This window comes from Ambystoma mexicanum, chromosome 3p (genome assembly GCF_040938575.1).
Source record: "Ambystoma mexicanum isolate Mex_15411 chromosome 3p, UKY_AmexF1_1, whole genome shotgun sequence".
In the NCBI taxonomy this organism is placed as follows: Eukaryota; Metazoa; Chordata; class Amphibia; order Caudata; family Ambystomatidae; genus Ambystoma; species Ambystoma mexicanum.
This window is the reverse complement of record NC_090925.1, coordinates 1,123,963,234-1,123,980,429: the sequence shown is the minus strand read 5'-3', so window position 1 is coordinate 1,123,980,429 and position 17,196 is coordinate 1,123,963,234. Positions and strand designations below refer to the sequence as shown.

The following is a 17,196-nucleotide window of genomic DNA, read 5'->3' as shown; positions in this document are numbered from 1 at the left end:
GTGGAATAGCTCTGATCTTTCCAGAGTAGGTCCCTGCTTCTGGGCCTACTCCTCCTTTGAATGCCTGGTCTGCAGGCTCCCTATCTCTCTCTCTGACTGTCGCCACCATCTACATGCCACCTGGCCAGGTCGCCTTCTTCCTCTCAGTGGGCTGACCTCTCCTCTTCGCTCCTTGCCGCTACCTATCAACTTCTCCTCAGTGACCTCAACATCCATTTGGATGCTTCTAATCCCTCCTCTGGGCTCTTCCGCAACTTCTGCAACACTCTCTCTTTCCATTCTACCCTCTGGTCCGACACACTCTGCCGGACACACCCTGGATCTTCGCATCTCCTCAGACACCCCCCCCTCTCTAACCCTTTCACCACTCCTCTCTCTTGGACAGACCACTTTCTGCTCTCCTCTCACCTGAAGCTCTGTCGCCCAGGCGACGACGACCCCAGCACTGCTCCCTACCTTCTCGGTCATTCAGCCCATGAAGCGTGTGTCATTCTCTGCTCCTCCTACGCCTGTAGCTGACTCACACCCTGACGCAGCCCTCTCTAACCTGCTTCTTCCTATCTCCAACACTCTGGATGTCCTTACCCCTGTCATGAGAATCTGTCAGAAGCCTACCTCCAAGTGCAACTCTTGGTATGACTCTGATCTCGCCACCCTGAAACGCAAGTGTAGGGTGGCTGAGAGGAAGTGGAGGGCATCAGACGCATCCTCTGACAAACTGCCCGGCCTCCTGCTCCAAAGGCAATACAGACTCTGTCCTGACCAAGAAGAGAGCCCACATCCAAGCCCACGTCTCTGCGGCCTCTAACAACAAGCCAAATTCCTTAAAATCTGCAAGGAGCTGGACAATCCTTCAGCAGTCTCCACCTCTCCCGTTCCCTCCCAGGCCATCTGTACGGCTCTGGCTTCTCACTACACCACTAAAACTCAGGACATCCTGTCTTCTCTCTCCTCTTCCTCTACCTCTATTGGCCCCCCTCTAGCCGCCTCTCCCTCTCCGACCACTCCTGATGAGGTTTCTAGACAAGGCCGATCTATGAAAGTGTCGTCCAAGCAGGTGCTTCCCTGCTCCTCCAGAACCATCAAGGACCACATTGACACCCTTCATCCATCCCTGGCCGATTTCTGCAATCTCTTTTTTTCCACTGGAACTTTCCCTTCTCCCCTTAAGCACTCCCTTGTGCACCCCGTCCTGAAAAAGCCTTCTGCCGATCCTTCCTGTCCAGCAAACTGCCGCATGATCTCTATCACTCCTTTCCTGGGCAAACTCCTAGAAAAGCTGGCCATCTCCCAGCTTACTCTCCACACTGAATTTGTGGGTTGTCTCAATGACCATCAGTCTGGATTCAGAGCAGCAACATACACAGATACTGCTCTCCTGAACACCCGTGAAGATCTGTTCACTAATCTCGATTATAGCCTTCCTTCTGTCCTCATCCTCCTTGATCTTTCCTCTGCTTTTGACATGGTCAATCATGCCATCCTGATCAGTCGTCTCCGTGAGAACCTGGGCATCACGGATCAGGCCTGGCTAGGTTGACCTCCTTCCTCCTGGATCGTCCCTCCCAAGTCCAACTTCGGTCATTTCTCTCCACCACCTCTCTCTCCGCATGTGGTGTTCTCCAGCGCTCTAACCTCTCTGTTACTGTAGATTTTATTGAATAGCATTTCACCTAATGAGATTTCACAGAAAATGGTAGGTGAAATGTTATATGTGTAATGCATAATAGGTGGAGTGCGAGGTAAGGGTATAAGTTAGGGTAGGGAGGCGTGAGGGGGCTGTGGGGAGTCTCCCCCCGTATTATAAAATAAAAGAGAAAGTAGAAAAAGTAAAGCATACATTTAGTATTTCGGTGAAATGGATTGGGTGAAATCTCCATTATGTGAAATATTTTCGAAGAAATCGCATACATCCTAACCTCTCACCATGGCTCTTCAATGTCTACTTGGCCCCTTTGGCCCACCTTATCTCTACCTTCCTCTCTAACTTTCAGTGTTATGCGGATGACACTCGGCTCTCCTTCAGGCTACCCTCAGGCTCCTCTCCTCTCTTGCTCATTCCTGACTGTCTATCCCTGATTCAGGAGTGGTGCGCCTCCAGCGATCTCTGCCTTAATGCCAGTAAGACTGAGATCCTCCTCATTGGGACCCCTGCCCCCGCTTTTTCTCTCTCATTCTGCCCGCCCTCTTTGGTCCCTCTTCCTCTGCCTTCCTTTGAGGCTAAAAACCTTGGTGTCATCTTCGACTCCACTCTCTCCTCACATCACAGACCTTGCGAAGAAATTCCACTACCAGCTGCAACTCCTCAGAAGGTATTCTTCCTTTCCTCACTTTCCCCCAGAAGCTCACTGTCTCCAGAGCCCTAGTTCTATCTAGGCTGGACTACTGCAACAGCCTTTTTCTCAATCTGCCTTCCTCTACTCTCCGCCCTCTCCAACTATCCAGAACAGGACAGCAAGACTTGTCCTTGGCCTCAAGCCTCGGGACCGTATCTCTCCAGTTCTGAAATCTCTCAACTGGTGGCTGCAAGGAACAACAAGATCCTCTGCATTGTCCATAAGGCTTTCTGGGGCAGGGCCTGCACTATATCCAACTCTCTCTCTTCCTAAACACCTTCCTTCTCGAGCCCTTCGCTCAGCAGGCAGAGAGTGGGGGGTAGATCTCTCTCTCTTCTGCTGGTGCCTCCTTCTGGAATGGCCTCCCTGCCTCTCTCAAACTTAAGCCGGACCACCTGAAGTTCTGGATGCAGCTCAAGAACTTTTCTTTTTGCTTCTGCTTTCTTTCTTTCTCTCCCCTGCAGACCGACCTGTATGCTGCGCTGACTGGTTGCCTGGCTACCCTCATAATCTCACGGGTTGCAGCCCCACTCCTGTCCAGCAGCCCCTGCACTGCTTTCAGGCCTACCAAGCATGTAGGGGCTTTATCTGGAACCCTTTAGTCCCCTGCCTCATTGCACCTTCCCAGAGCCGCGCTGCCCTGGCTGCAGTTACTCAGAGCAATGCTGCCCGGATTGTACTTCCCCATACCCTCCCCCTGGCACCTCCTCCCTGCACTTTTGCATATTACACACGATCTGAATGACACAAGGCCTAGTAATATCGTTTGTTTTGTTCTCCCCCTTTCTTCCCTTCCTTGTCTTGTTGCGCCTAGAAACATTTGTGTACAGGTGCGTTATAAATGACTCCTATCGTATCACTAACGGCAGGATGACCATGCAGGACACAGAACAGGTTGATCCCACATGTCCTGGGGAGGAAGGCACCTATCTGGGTATTCCCTGATTGCAGAAAATGGCACCAAGAGCCTTTGGCAGTTTCCTTTGCTAATACTTTTATAAATACCATTAATATTCCATTCGACCTCAGGGATGTCTTCTATACTCTGATAGGCTGGGGGCTTCTCCAGACGTCCAGTCAAAGGGATCTACTCAATTCAAACAGGCAATGCCTCCAAAATTCTGGACAAACTACCCCACATCTGCCCAGTACAGACCTACACTGCAAGAATACTGGATTCGGAACAGACTGTGTCAATCTCATTTCAAGCCAGTTCCACTCACAAAAGGCACTAACAGGGAGTCCTGAGCAGGGCCCCTTGAGAGTTCAGGCCGTTATATGAATATTTCCACTCTTGGAGGCTATGGTGATGGCCAAAGGGTAGGACTTTGGACACGAGAGGAACCCATTTTGAGTAGATGGTGATAAAAATGTCATTATTGGTGTAAAAAGGTGGTGCACAATATTGCCCTGCAAAAAGATGTAAAAAATGGTTCACTGTCGACATCCTTTTTTAGGCACATCACAAAGGTAGAAAAATTGTTGTCATAGAAAAAGAGACTCGATGTCCATGTAGCACTCTGCTTAAGGGGGTGTGTTCTACAAATGAAAACACAAACTTTTGTAAATGGGACAACAAGTCTCCCTGCACTGGCAAACCTAGGAACTGACATTGCCCCCAAAACGTGAGTTGGGCACGTGGGTGAGGCTAAAAAACCCTCAATTTAACCAAAAGTGAGCAGACAAAAATAGGAAAGCCAGCAGCAAAAAGTTTAAGGGACTCCCAAAAGGGGTCCAAGAAAACCCCAAAAATGGAATTCTGCCCTAACATCCATCCTCCGGGGTGGAATGCACTGCATCTACATAACTGGGCATCTTCTAAGGTAAATTCATCTCTACATCTTATTCACAAAAAAAATGCATATATAGTTGTAAGTATCACCAATTCATCCCTCTAAAGGTTGGAAGATTCAGATAGAGCCCTAAAACTCCTAATCGTAAATAGCAGAAGCATAGTTGTCATTAAGAGATGAGCGCACTTTTTCTTTAACCACTCTTTGTTTATGGTTTCAGGAGCGTGAGCTTGAGAGCTCAGAGAAAAGCTGCAACATTGAGGCCTTGAAAGTGGAGGTAACAGAGCTTCAGAGGGAGAAGATCGAATTGGATCGAGCACTTCGAAAGTTGGACCAAGAGATGGAGCAGTTGAACATGCATACCATGGCAAGGACCCAGCTAGACATGCTGAAGAAAGACAAAGTAATGTATTGCTTCCTTTTACATTCTCTGGTTGTACTCTTCAGGTTGTACTGAATCTACCATAATGTAATAAGAACAGCTTACAGGAATTCTATTTTGGACTAACACACAAACTGTTGTCTAGTTGAATTTCAAACCCAGCATTTAGTTGAGGTTCCCAAAATCACATGAATTAACTGATCAAAAGATCTAGGTTGTTTGATATGTCAGCTTTGATACCCGTTTGTATACTGTGGTGCGTCAGGAGGAGGACACTGACTCTTAGATGACAGGATCTGTATTCTTTAATTAAAGTAAAGGTAGAAGGCCTAGCTTTCCCCATTGCTATGGGTGATCGCTACCTGTGCACCTCTCTCTCTCACGCTCTCTCATCAAGCTTTTCTCATGGTCCACAAGCATCGTCTCTATCTGGTTTTATCCTTAACAAACGTGTTATGACTGACGCATTAACTGCACAATATGATTCTCTTGATCCCCAACGTTTGTGTCTATTCAGCTTCAAAGTTAACTCTTTTTCACCTCCTCTACTGTGACGAGTTACCTGTGCGATATAAAGATTTCTTCCAATCTTCCCATACCTGCCAGTCTCCCTATAATCTTTGGTCTTGAGGGTGAATGATTTCGCAGGATTTCTCTCACGGGAACTCTCTTTGTGCCCCATGAATGCTGTATTCTCTTTGGCATTCGACTCTTCTCTTTCTCTCTCGTTGTCTCTTGCTCTCCCGGTACTCAACTGCATGTCTGGATGCCCTGAGACCTCCCTATCTGCAATGTTCTCTGGACTGACTGTCCATCACAGATTTCTTCCATTGATCTTGCCACCACCTCTCCTGGGCTCGTGCCCTGCCGCCGTCTCAGCGTTTGGGACCGCTGCAAGTCTGCCATCACATATTGCCCTTACGAGCGAGTTTAAAACTTGTGGGCTTCCTCCTTCTCCTCCACGTCTGCCGTCACACAGCTGAATACTTTGCTCAGCCTGCATCTGCTTTTCTCTCTCTCATCTCCTGCTGTTCGATCTTAATTCTCTGGACGTACATCCTTTAACGTACTCGTTGCAGTATAGTGAATGTGCTATCCCTGAGTAGGTTCTTCATCACAGTTGTAATAGTTCATGTCTTCTTGTGTTGCAACACATTCCATATATGCCATAAGGTGTCAGCCTGAGGGAGTTCCTCAAGGGACCGGGAGCCCTTGTCCCCAAAGGGGGAGCCTCTCCTGGTAAGGTCCCACTTGCCTCTACCCTTTGGGAGGGGATTGCGGAGCAGGCCCACCTCCCTAGCCTCACAGGAAGGTGCACCCCCTTGTGGAGAACGGACAAATTTGCTCGATTCGTCACAGTACATTCATGAGCATGACTATCCGCTGGGTTTAAAGTCAGCACAAACCACTTACTTTATAGATCCATTTGTAGGATCAAGGTACACTGTTGAATTTGTTTGCAAGACATTTCTGACAGGCGCTGAGATTACCTAATGTGGTGCCAAGATAAGGCCCCTTTCCAAGACCCCCCCCCTCAGCCAGCCTCAGTTTGCAGCAAATAAGGAGATCAGACACAAACTGGTGGTCAGTCAAGCTTTTTGTATTATATAGCAAATACACAGCATACAGAGGGATCAGCTGTTTAGCAGGGAACACAGCAGGACAAGTGTTCAGGCAGTCGGCACATAGAGCTCTCTAGGGGCCACCCCTAGAGTGCCGGTTATATAGCATATCATAGGCAAACACTAATATGTTATAGTACTTTCACATTGGGGAGTGTTACTTGGCACAATATTGTAGACATTTGGTAAGAACTGTCGACATCTCACTTGTGGCTTTGTGACACAGCCCTGCAGGGACATTGTGTTGTATTATGGATATGCAGCATTCACAGAAAACGTACTGTTATCTCCCATATATGGGGCTAATGCTATACTTGTAGAGAATAAGCGGAAGAGAAGTTCTGATGTGTCCTCTGCCCTAGGAGGGGTTTGGGCCTTTGCGGAGTGTTGCATGAAGAGGGAAGATTTGAGGCCTAAATGTATGAGAGAGCCTAATGTAGTCTACCATAGCATAACAATCTTGCATAGCATAGCAATCCTGCATAACATTGCATAGCATAGCAATCCTGCCACTGCAACCCCCCATTTGGTCGTCCCTGTACAGGGCGTAGACCACACAGGGAGCAGGATTGGTGTATAATCTCATCAAAGATAGCCAGGGATATGGGTGACATATGGATATGGTGGAGAGGCACAGGTATTTCTACTGAAAGGATGTTGTTCATAGAGACAGACATTGTGGGCCTAAAAGGTCCTTATTTAAAAATTCAGCCCAATCAGTGTTGGACATTCGACTGAACACATCTATCATTTCCTGTTCATTAGAGGCGTCATTTGAAGCGTCCTCTGTAATTTGAGACCTATCGATTTCAAGTGGCAGCAGTCGCCTCGGTGGGCAAGTGAGCCACCTCTCTAGCATGACATGACAGAAGGCAGCGAATAAGAAAAACTATCATTGCAAAGGCGGCAATGGTAACAATAATGATTAAAATACCATTTAGAATGGAAGAGCCCAGTGATCCAAAAGTGTTTCGATTCCAAGTTAACAGTGAGCCGGCATTACCTTAGTTTATACGTGTATGGTGGTACCAACCCCTTGGAGATGTTTTATGAATGCAGAATTCTTGTCCAATCATTTTACAGGTACCCCCTTGGGCCACTAGTAAATAATCAAGCGCCATTCTATTCTTGAGGATCATAGTTCTGAGTGCAACGTGTTCGCTTTTAAGTACCTGTATTCCTTTAGCGGTGTTATTGGCTACCTGTTTGAGGAGGAGTGATAGGGCATGAAGACCGGCCCTGTAAGTTGAAGTGCCAATGCTCGGGAAAAGGAACCCTACGAGGCCTTTGAACCATGTCCAGGCATCACGTTTTGGACAGGCGGGATGTGTAGTGAGCCTCTGGAAAAAGGGACACATGGAGGATTGCTGGGCGAATGAACCCAATGGTGCACTGATCAGTTCAGTTAGCTGCTAGCCATTGGTAGGCGCTAGCCCCAAAAAGGAAATATAACCCTCTGTGGGTGTAGAATGCTATGTCGGCACTATTACTATGAAATCATCCTATCTTACTGACAGCTGTGTGGTGGGGGTAGTAGCACTTTTGTTAAGGACAGAGGTTGCTGCTGTGATACCGATTGAAGGTTTGTTTGTTTATTTGTATGGCGCACCCGACCCAAGGGTATCTGGGCGCCTTAGCACAGTGAATTACAGGAATACTTTCAGCTTAGTTACAACATTTGAAAGGAATGACGACAATATAACAGTGGATACAGTAAGAAATGCAAACAAACAGCGTACATACAAGAATACATATATACAGTGAGAGGAGAGAAACTTCATAGTCAACCTAGGAAATAGGTTGGAATCAGAGCTAACGGATGGGAAGGTCTAAGTTCTGATATGTGCATAATTAAGGCTGACCATGGGTGTCCTTCGTGATGAGCCAGTTTATAATGTTGCGCCTGAACAAATAAAAGGGTTGGTCTGCTCTCAGTGAGGGGGGTAAGGCATTCCAGGCCTGAGCTGCCATGACAGTGAAGCTGGTTCCGCCTGCATTTTTTTATTTCAATCTGGGCACAGCTAGGCGTGCTGAATTGTTGGTCCTAGTCGGACGGCTCGATGGTTGTTTAGTGATTCTGTCAGAGAGGTACATAGGAGCTACATGGTTGAGGCATTTATGTGTAAAGGATAGGGTTTTGAGCAAGATTTTGTCTTTAGTATTGAGCCATTTAAACTGTCTCCTCAAATTTGAAATGTGTTCTCTCTTGGCTATACCAAGAGCAGCTATTAAAGCATTATTTTGCAACGTTTGGATTTTCTTGATGAGGTATTTGTTGGCCCCCAGATAAAGAACATCGCAGTAATCCAATTTGGAGAGTATAAGTGCTCTCGCTAAGGTAATGCAACTTTCCTTCGACAAAAATGGTCTGCATGCTCCAATCAGCTTACAAGTGTAGGCAGTGGCGGATGCCAAGACGCTAACTTGTTAAGAGTGAAGGCAGAGTCGAGGTAGAAACCTAGAGTTTTTGCTTCTTTTGACACTTTAATGGAATTACCATCGATATTAAAGGTGGTGTACTTCTGGCCTAGTTTGAGTTTGGGTGTGGAACCAAGTATAAGCAACTCGGTCTTGTCATCATTCAGGTATAGGCCATGTGCGGCCATCCATGCCTGAATGATGAGGTATATTTTATTCACCAAAGCCAGGTCCTTATCATACTCGCCGGATAGAGGTATGAGGATCTGGGTGTCATCTGCATAGTTAGTGTAGGTGACACCCAGGAGGTCTATCGAACAATGGCTTTGTGAATATATTATACAATGTGGGGGAGACACAAGAACCTTGTGTTACCCCACATGTTATGGGGATGGGGTTGGCTGCTGTAAGTGGCATGAAGACACGCATGGTCCTATTATTTAGAAATTGTTAAATCCAGGTAATGGCGCCTGGTGAGAAATGAGTTGAAAATGTGGGCGTTACGAGAGACGTTCCAGCGTCAAACAATCACACTACCCATACTCGCGCAAAACAACCATATTCATGGAATTGAACAGGGAACGCCAGTGAGTGAAAACCCACGCACAAATCCAGACACACCTACGCCACACGATAGCAGGCGTAAACCTCAATGCGCACATTAACAAATGCATGAAAAGCATGCGCAATCAACAAACACACGGATACAGCCACGATGAATGCACCATTTGTTGCAGCTATCATCCTGGGACACTGCAGGAGGAGGATTGCCAGGGCCTGGATTTTCCACCCAAGATTCAGCCTTTTTGGGATGCCTGATGACCGGGTCTATGGCAGGTATAGGCTCCCCCCCATATCATCCTACACCTGGTCACAGAGTGGGAAGATGACCTCACATCACCCAGCTGTGCTCCCAAGCACTGAACCCCTTGCAAAAGGTGCTCCCTGTTCTGCATTTTTTGGCCAGTGGTTCATTCCAGCGTACCACCGTCATAGTCGGTGGCATCTCCCAGGCCATGCAGTCGCACTGCGCACACCAGGTGTTGGCTATCATAACAGCACGTCCTTCTGTCCGCCGGCATATCTATATGCCCAGAACACATGCAGAAAGGCAAGCAGGGGTCCAGGATTTTTATGGCACACTTCCCAAGAGTGCTAGGTGTCATTGATTGCACACATGTTTCTCTACGTCCACCTCGAGCAATAGAGCACATCTACAGCAACTGTAAACATTGGCACTCCATCTATGTTCAGATTGTGTGTGATGCCAAGGGCATGATTACTGAAGCTAATCCCAAATATCCTGGCAGCACCCATGATAGTTACATCTTCAGGATGTCCCCGCTACACCGGGCCCTGGAAGCTGGGAAGCATGGCAACACATGGCTCATTGGTGAATATGAATGGACATGCACATGAATGCATGGTGCACACAGACCACTAGATATTTCATGGTTTTCTTACTCTGATAACTCTGGTGATTGATGAGATGGAGAGTTGAAAGTTAGTAAGGGCTGAGTCAGAGCAAGAGTCAGCGGAGGGAGTTGAGAGGAGGGGGGAATAAAGGTGGCAGCAAAAGCAGCAACTGACACTCGCTTCATAGGTCGAATGACAGAGAAGGAGACTGGCAGTGCAGAGGTTGGGGGGGGTTTTAGCCGGCGGTCCCAGGGGGTCTATGTGAGAGGATAGGAGAGTAGGATCAGACCATGTGAGAGGAGTAGTGAGAGGGTTGGAGATGGGCATGGCAGCAGAGATGAGAACATCTTTGGGCCCAATGCGGAATGGGGAATTCCTGTTCTGCCAAACCCGTGATCCGGCACTAATAGCGCCGGGGGTTTGGTGGTAATGCGATTAGCCCTGGCAGTAATAACGCCGGGATACCGCCCAACTCGTGATTAGGTCGTGTGTACCTTTCCAATCTTCCTTACATTTAGTCACACCTGCTTTATTCTCCTTATATTTCCCAGTGGATCTGTCTTTTCCCTCGATTGATTTGACTACTGCAATTTTTGCCAGTTTCTGTTAATTCTTTTCCTAAATCGCCTTTACACCAATTGTGGTATGTTCCACCTTCTTGGCAATCGCTATAGTTTCCTCTAACGAAGGATCACTGCACATCCATAGTCTCTCCTATATAACACTACTGTTCGCATGTATAATAATTTGATCCATTATGAGGTCAACTTGCTTTAACACCCTGCCAACGCTAACTTTTAAAGCGCGCTCATGTGAACATTAACAGATTCATCCATTTCTTGCTTCTTCGATTAAAAAATTATATCTATTTACTGCAACAATTGTTTTGGGATAATAGTATATATCCAGGCATCTCATTTCTAGTTCATATTCATTGCTTCCATCCCCTTCTCCTGATCGTAAAGGGGGGTAATTCTCTGAAGATCAGTGTTTCATTTTCATTTGTGCCAATATAATTCACCCACTACTCCTTCCACTTAATTCATGGAATTGGTGGCTCGCCAGGCACTGTTAAAAAGGAGGGTGGATTGATATTGACTCCTTGCTTGGTTCTTCACTTGTGTCTCCTCACTAGCAAAACCACAATTCATCAGCAATAACGACACAAAAAGGAAGGTGAAAATCACATCACCTCACTGCCAGTGCAATGTGCCACTGGCAACACTGACATGAGGAAGACGGGAGAACAAATGAGGATTCAGGCCTCAAGACTGACACGTAGAAGGACAAAAATACTGATGTAAAATCCCAACAAAATGACCACACGTTGCTGTATGTTATAAGAAATGTTCCTCCAATTGTTTTCCAGTCACATGGTTCCTGGTACATGTTCTTACACGTTTAGAGATTGATTCCTCTCACACTCAGCTCTCTGTCCGCAAGTTCCTGGGCACTTGAAAGTCACGCGGCTCACACTGAAATGGGCACTTGATTCTGTGCCTCTGGAACCTTTAAGGCCACTCACTTTTACCTCAGTGATGTTCAGATCCGTTACGCTCCATTTAGACTGACTTCAATCATGAGGATGCCCCCGACAACCCGAATACCACAGAGACATTTTACACTGCGCCACAGTGCCACAAGGTCTTCCTGCACGCGTGTTACTCCAGCCACTGCTCGCCAATTGAAGTATCGTATGCCACACGGGTGAGTTCTTATCTTCTTTTATTTATTATGTTCTTTAATGACCCTACTGACACCACTCCGTCTTCTCCCTTAGCAGTGCAACTGCTTATTCCCAACCCAATTACTATAGAAGCTGTGACGAATCGAGGTATTCCGACACTTCTCCCCAGGGTGGAGCGTTTCCCTGTGAGGGTAGGGAGGTGAGCCGGCTAAGCAATACTCTCTATAGGGGTAGAAGCAAGGAGAACCTTACCAGAAGAGGCTCCCCCTCTGGGTACGAAGGGTCCAGTTCCTCTGGTGAACTCCATAAACAAAGCATTAATTCTCCCTCGTCAATAACAGCATTTGAAGAAAGACTTTAGGAACAGATCAGATTGGCTATTGTCAACCAAACACATATTAATATCTGACAGAAACCGTAATGGAAACTGTGATGAAGATCATAACTGGAAACATACAGAGTATGATTTCGAAAACAAAAGGACTTTCACAAGGTACCAGCGAGGCCCGAAGAAGACACAATCTTTTTTTCTTAACAATTCTTACTTATTCTCTAAATTTACCATTCGCAAAGTTGTCGCACCAAATTTTCCAAAATTAATCTAGTCCCTAACCAATCACTGGAGAGGGCCAGGAGTATAGGTGCATATGCTTTGCATCCTCCTTCCATATTTCCCAACACGGGTTGCTTCTTACCTTGTTTGGTACTTTTCTTGTTGGGAGGGGTTTTGGGGGGTCTATAAGTAACCGCTAACCTTTTTGGGATTTGTCGCACATTCTTCCAAATAAGTCCTTTGTGTTTTGAATGTGTTTACTATGTGTACCAGGAATATTCAGAGTTGTGCTGTCTCAAACTATTATCTCTATCCCAGGAAGACCAAAGCCTCTCTGTTCCTTTGGCAAGGAAAGATTTAATCTACTTACCCTTGTTTCCTTCTGTCCCAATGTGAATCTGATTATTTTGTGAGTGCCTTAAAGAATCTATCTAGAACGGCAGCAGTATGTTCATCTTTACTGCAGTCATTCGACTCAACCATGCAACCATTAATTTATTCCACCTATCAAGGTCAGCCCTGTCTGTTCTCATCAGGGTTTCATAATTAAGGTCATTTAGCTGCGCTAGATCTCTCGTAATCACTTTTCCTAAATATAGTATCCTCTCTATTTTCACTTCCTCAATGTCCCGCTCTTTGCCAGCTATCGGAAATGCATACGACTTAGAGCAGTTAATCTAACCCAGCCAGCTTACCATACGCATCACCTCCATCAAGTGCCTGCATGAGCTTTCCTGGTTTAAGTAGAACAAAATATCATCTGCTAATAGTAACATTTTAAACTCCACTCACTCACTAGGCCCTTTTTTTCAAATTTGTACAGATTGCCACCAATAGAGTTCAATTGCCAGACTGAACAATAGTAACAAGAGAAGGCACCCCGCCTTGTCCCTCTATACAGTTGTAATTCCACCAATATTATATTGTTTATATGGACCCTGGCTTCCGGCATCTTGTACATGACTCCAACCCACAAGAAATTGACCCGTATTTCTGCTATTTCTATGACGACTCTCAAGAACAGCTGTTCTACCCGGTTGAAAGCCATGTCTGCATCCAGGGAGACCAGGCCTGCACTTCACATCACCTCCTGGACCAAGCAGATTATGTCCAGTGCTTTTTAATGTTGGCTGCCTTGCCTCCCCTGAATAAAATCCCTACCTGGTCAGGGACAAGAGTACACCCTTAAGCCTATTCTCTAGTATTTTTGCTAGGATTTTAAAGTCCACATTAAGTAGGGAAATAGGTCTGTGGGATTTGGAGACCAGGGGATCTTTACATTCCTTCAGTATTACAGATATTAAGATATTTAGCATTCTTTTTGGTAGTGCAAGTTCTTCCAAACAACTGGTTAGATAACTGCGAGCATGAGGGCCAGATAAGCATGAAATATTTTATAAAAGTGTATTGTATACCAATCTTCTCCTGGGGCTTTACCAGTTGGCATGTTCTATCTATATCGCTCTAACAGTTTTTCTCCAGTTGATGCGTTCGTCAATTTTAAAGGCTTCCCCCACTACTCAATCTTGAAATGTTTAATTGTTCCAAGCACTTCTTCCTTAGCATCTTGCAAGTATGTTTTTATTTTTTAGCCGTTCATAAAAGCAGTTAAATGCATCAGTGATCCCCTGTTTATGCCTTACAGTTTAACCCCCAGACACTCATAAACGTCCAACCACTTATGAGCATGAGGAAGCCTGTGCTGTGTTTGGCGCTGCTGTTGTTCTTTTCTCTTTTTCACATCCAAGCATCCAAGTAGGAGCAGGAGCTCCCTAACTCAGCACTTGTACCTGGTAGCCACACCCCTTTCTAATATTACATAGGCCTCTGGCTAGAAGAGGCGAAGGGTGCAGTGTCTGGCACCGCCGGGATGCTTTTCTCTTTTTCGCATCCAAGTAGGAGCAGGGGCTCCTAACGCAGAGCTTGTACCTGGTGGCCACGCCCCCTCTCTAATATTTTATTGGCCTCTGGCCTGAAGCCCGCGAGGCAAAGGGTGCTGTTTCGCAGGGGTCAAGTAAGAAGATACTCGCTCTGAGGGACTACAGTGCTTGCTTACCATAAGCTTCTCCTAAAGCTTACCGTTATAACAACAAATTTTGTCCCATTCACCTTTTTGTTAACCCTTGATTATCCTGAGATTGAGAATGAGACCATTCATCAGTTTGAATATTTAGGTCTGTATTCATCTCTCTGAGGACGCGCCATAAGGGAATTGAAAGTGAAGTTGCACGGCTGGTCAGGAAAGGACAAAGGACAGAGGGTGAGAGACAGACTTTGGTGGCCCCTTGAGCTGTTGGGCGTGCCTTGTCCTGTTGCCAATCTTGGTGTCGGCTGTTCCTGGCTGATGGTCTGGGACTCCTCTGAATGACCTTGCTACTGTGACCCAGTGGAAGCTCACAAACTCGGCCTCGTGCTAACGCTTGTGCTCTGAACCCTTGCGCTGCGCTCTGAATCATTTACAACACTATTTATTAGTGTAAACGGTAAATAGGTTAATCCATTTACTCTTCCATCCCGTCCCCTTTCCTCCATACTGCAAGGGCGTCCCTTCCAAGGGATGGCAGACGGAACCTTTTTCACCAGAAAAAACCTTCTTCCCATTTAGATTTAGAGGCGCGCGGGGTGCGGCCCTGGGAGCATGCGCTGCCCTGACTCCGCCCCAGTCCCCTTTTCTGCGTTGACGGGAATGGGCCGAATTCACCAGCGCTCCTGGGTTTGGCTTCGGCCATGTAATTCCAAGCACAGATAATTTCTTCTTCTGTCTTTTTTGTCTTTTCCTCATCGCCGCAAGTCGACTTACACAGAGTTCAGCAGGTGTTCATCCTGCGAGGGGCTCTTGCCAACTTCAGACCCCCACGCCCTCTGCCTACATTGCATTGGCCCATACCACGGTTGGCAAGCTTGTACAGCGTGCAATACCCTGTCATCGAGGTCTCTGAAGAAACGGCTAGCCAGGTGGAGGGAGCTCTTCCAGAAATCGCCTCCAGAGGACCTGAAGGACTTCGTCAAACATCGTTCCAGGCCCAAGGTAGGGCCTCTGTTCTCCATCGCACCCCGCAAGGGAGACTCCTTCCCAAGGACTCGCCCGCGCGGGAGGGACCGCACATGCACCGCGGCCTCCCGGCATACGGGACGAGGGATCCTCGTATCCTCTTGGTGACAGTGTTGAGGGACCGGAAGGTCCTTGTACCGGGTCTTCACCCGAGGGGCTACGCCCTTGTACTGGCAAAATATGTCCGAGGGGCCACACCCTAGTACCGGCAATATGGCCGAGGGGGCGCCTAAATGCAGCTCTACCGCCCCCCCGGGCCGAGGGTGTTACGCCTACCAGGCCTCGGCCTGAGGAGCAGGGTAGGCCTCATGATCCACACTTAGAGTCCTGGAGGAGACTGGGCCCAGCGAGCTGAGCAACACGACGCAGGCACGTGGAAGGCAGCTCGACAGGATGGCCGCCGTGCCAGACATCAGCACCTGTCCGATGCTGCACCAGGAACGGGAATTCGGTGAAGAACGAGTGTCAAGGTGGGACTGGTGTCAACCAGGTACGTGCCCTACAGCCTAGCATTCATTTGCGCAGGGCAGGTTCCTGCTACGTCCGTATAGGCGGGGTATGCAGTGCCTCCAGCAGCCGCCCGCTACTCCGTCTCTATCCCCTTACCGCCGCTCTGTCTATATCCCCTTCTGCCCCTCTGTCTATATCCCCTTCTGCCCCTCCGGCCTGTGAGGATATGCTCTTTGAGAGGTTCCTCAGACTCATGATATCCCCTCGGATGGGGGTGATCCTTGGGGATGTCATCAGGGAGGTGCTTCCTCCAAGGCTTCCAGCACCTCAGGCGCCTCTGGCCCCGGCGCCTCTGGCCCCGGCGCAGCCTTTGCCACCGGCTCCGGCCTGCCAACCGGTTCCTCAGGCGGTTATATACCAGCCTGCTCCTCAGCCTCCGGAAGACCATGCTCAAATCGTACACCCAGTCACAACAGCGCTCTGACAAGGGGCGTACATACAAAGGATTCTGTGGCTTCCCAGAACGGAGGTCCAGGCAGCCAGACCGCTCGCCGACTCCACATTGGCGCAAGCAACAAAAAGGGGAGGGAGGAAGGGATTTTTCCAGTCCCCCTCCTCCGCAACAGCCTCTGAGGGAGAGAAGGCATGACACGCCCCTCCTGCTTCACGTTTCTCCAGTGGGGGGCAGGCTTGCTCTCCATGCACATTTCTGGCACCAGAATTTTACGGACCTCTGGATCCTCTCCCTAGTATCCACGGGGTACCACCTACCCATCCCAGCCTCTCCACTCCCTCAAGTTGGGACAGCAACTCTTCTGGCGGATTTCCGATTGCTTGTAGAGAGCCAGGCCATGGAGGAAGTCCCAGCCTCCCAGCGAGGCTTGGGCTTCTACTCCCAAGATTTTAACCATTCAGAAAAAGAATCAGGCGGGCCTGAGGGTTGTGCTGGACCTTTCCACCCTCAACCTCTCCTTACCTCTACAAAAATTCAAGATGGTTACGCCAGCTTTTATAACGCAAGGGAGACTGGATGTGCTCCTTGGATCTGAGGGATGCGCATCTACACATCCCACTATGGCGGCCCCATCGTTATTTCCTATGGTTCAGAATCATGGGCTACCATTTCCAATACAAGGTCCTTCCTTTGGCATCAACTCGGCCCCCAGGGTCTTTACCAGACTCATGAATACTGTGGCACCCCTCCTCAGGGCTCAGGGGCTCCACATCTTCCCATACCTCGGCGACGGGCTCGTCAGGGCTACATCACCGGAAGCAGTTCACCACACTTCCCAGGCTCTTATGAACACACTGCACGATCTGGGCTTTTCACTCAATCTCAAGAAGTCTCAGCTGCAACCCACGCAGAATCTGTCATTCTTGGGACTCATCTGGGACACGTGCTCCGAGAGGGTGTTTCCTTCGGAGGACAAGATCACAGCCATCAAGAGGGCCATTACTCACTTTTTCAGCTGAGGGGTGACCTCGGC

The 17,196-nt window shown here is 48.0% G+C and overlaps 1 protein-coding gene across 5 annotated transcripts in view; it reads left to right on the top strand.

Annotated features, from left to right (window-relative positions):
* RAD50 (RAD50 double strand break repair protein) overlaps positions 1–17,196 on the top strand; it is a 1,278,308-nt gene that overhangs the window by 610,938 nt on the left and 650,174 nt on the right. For all 5 annotated transcript variants that reach the window (XM_069652502.1, XM_069652503.1, XM_069652505.1 and 2 more), the window contains one exon: positions 4,350–4,532. In XM_069652502.1, coding sequence (XP_069508603.1) covers positions 4,350–4,532 — 183 coding nt within the window. The remainder of the gene's footprint in view (positions 1–4,349; positions 4,533–17,196) is intronic.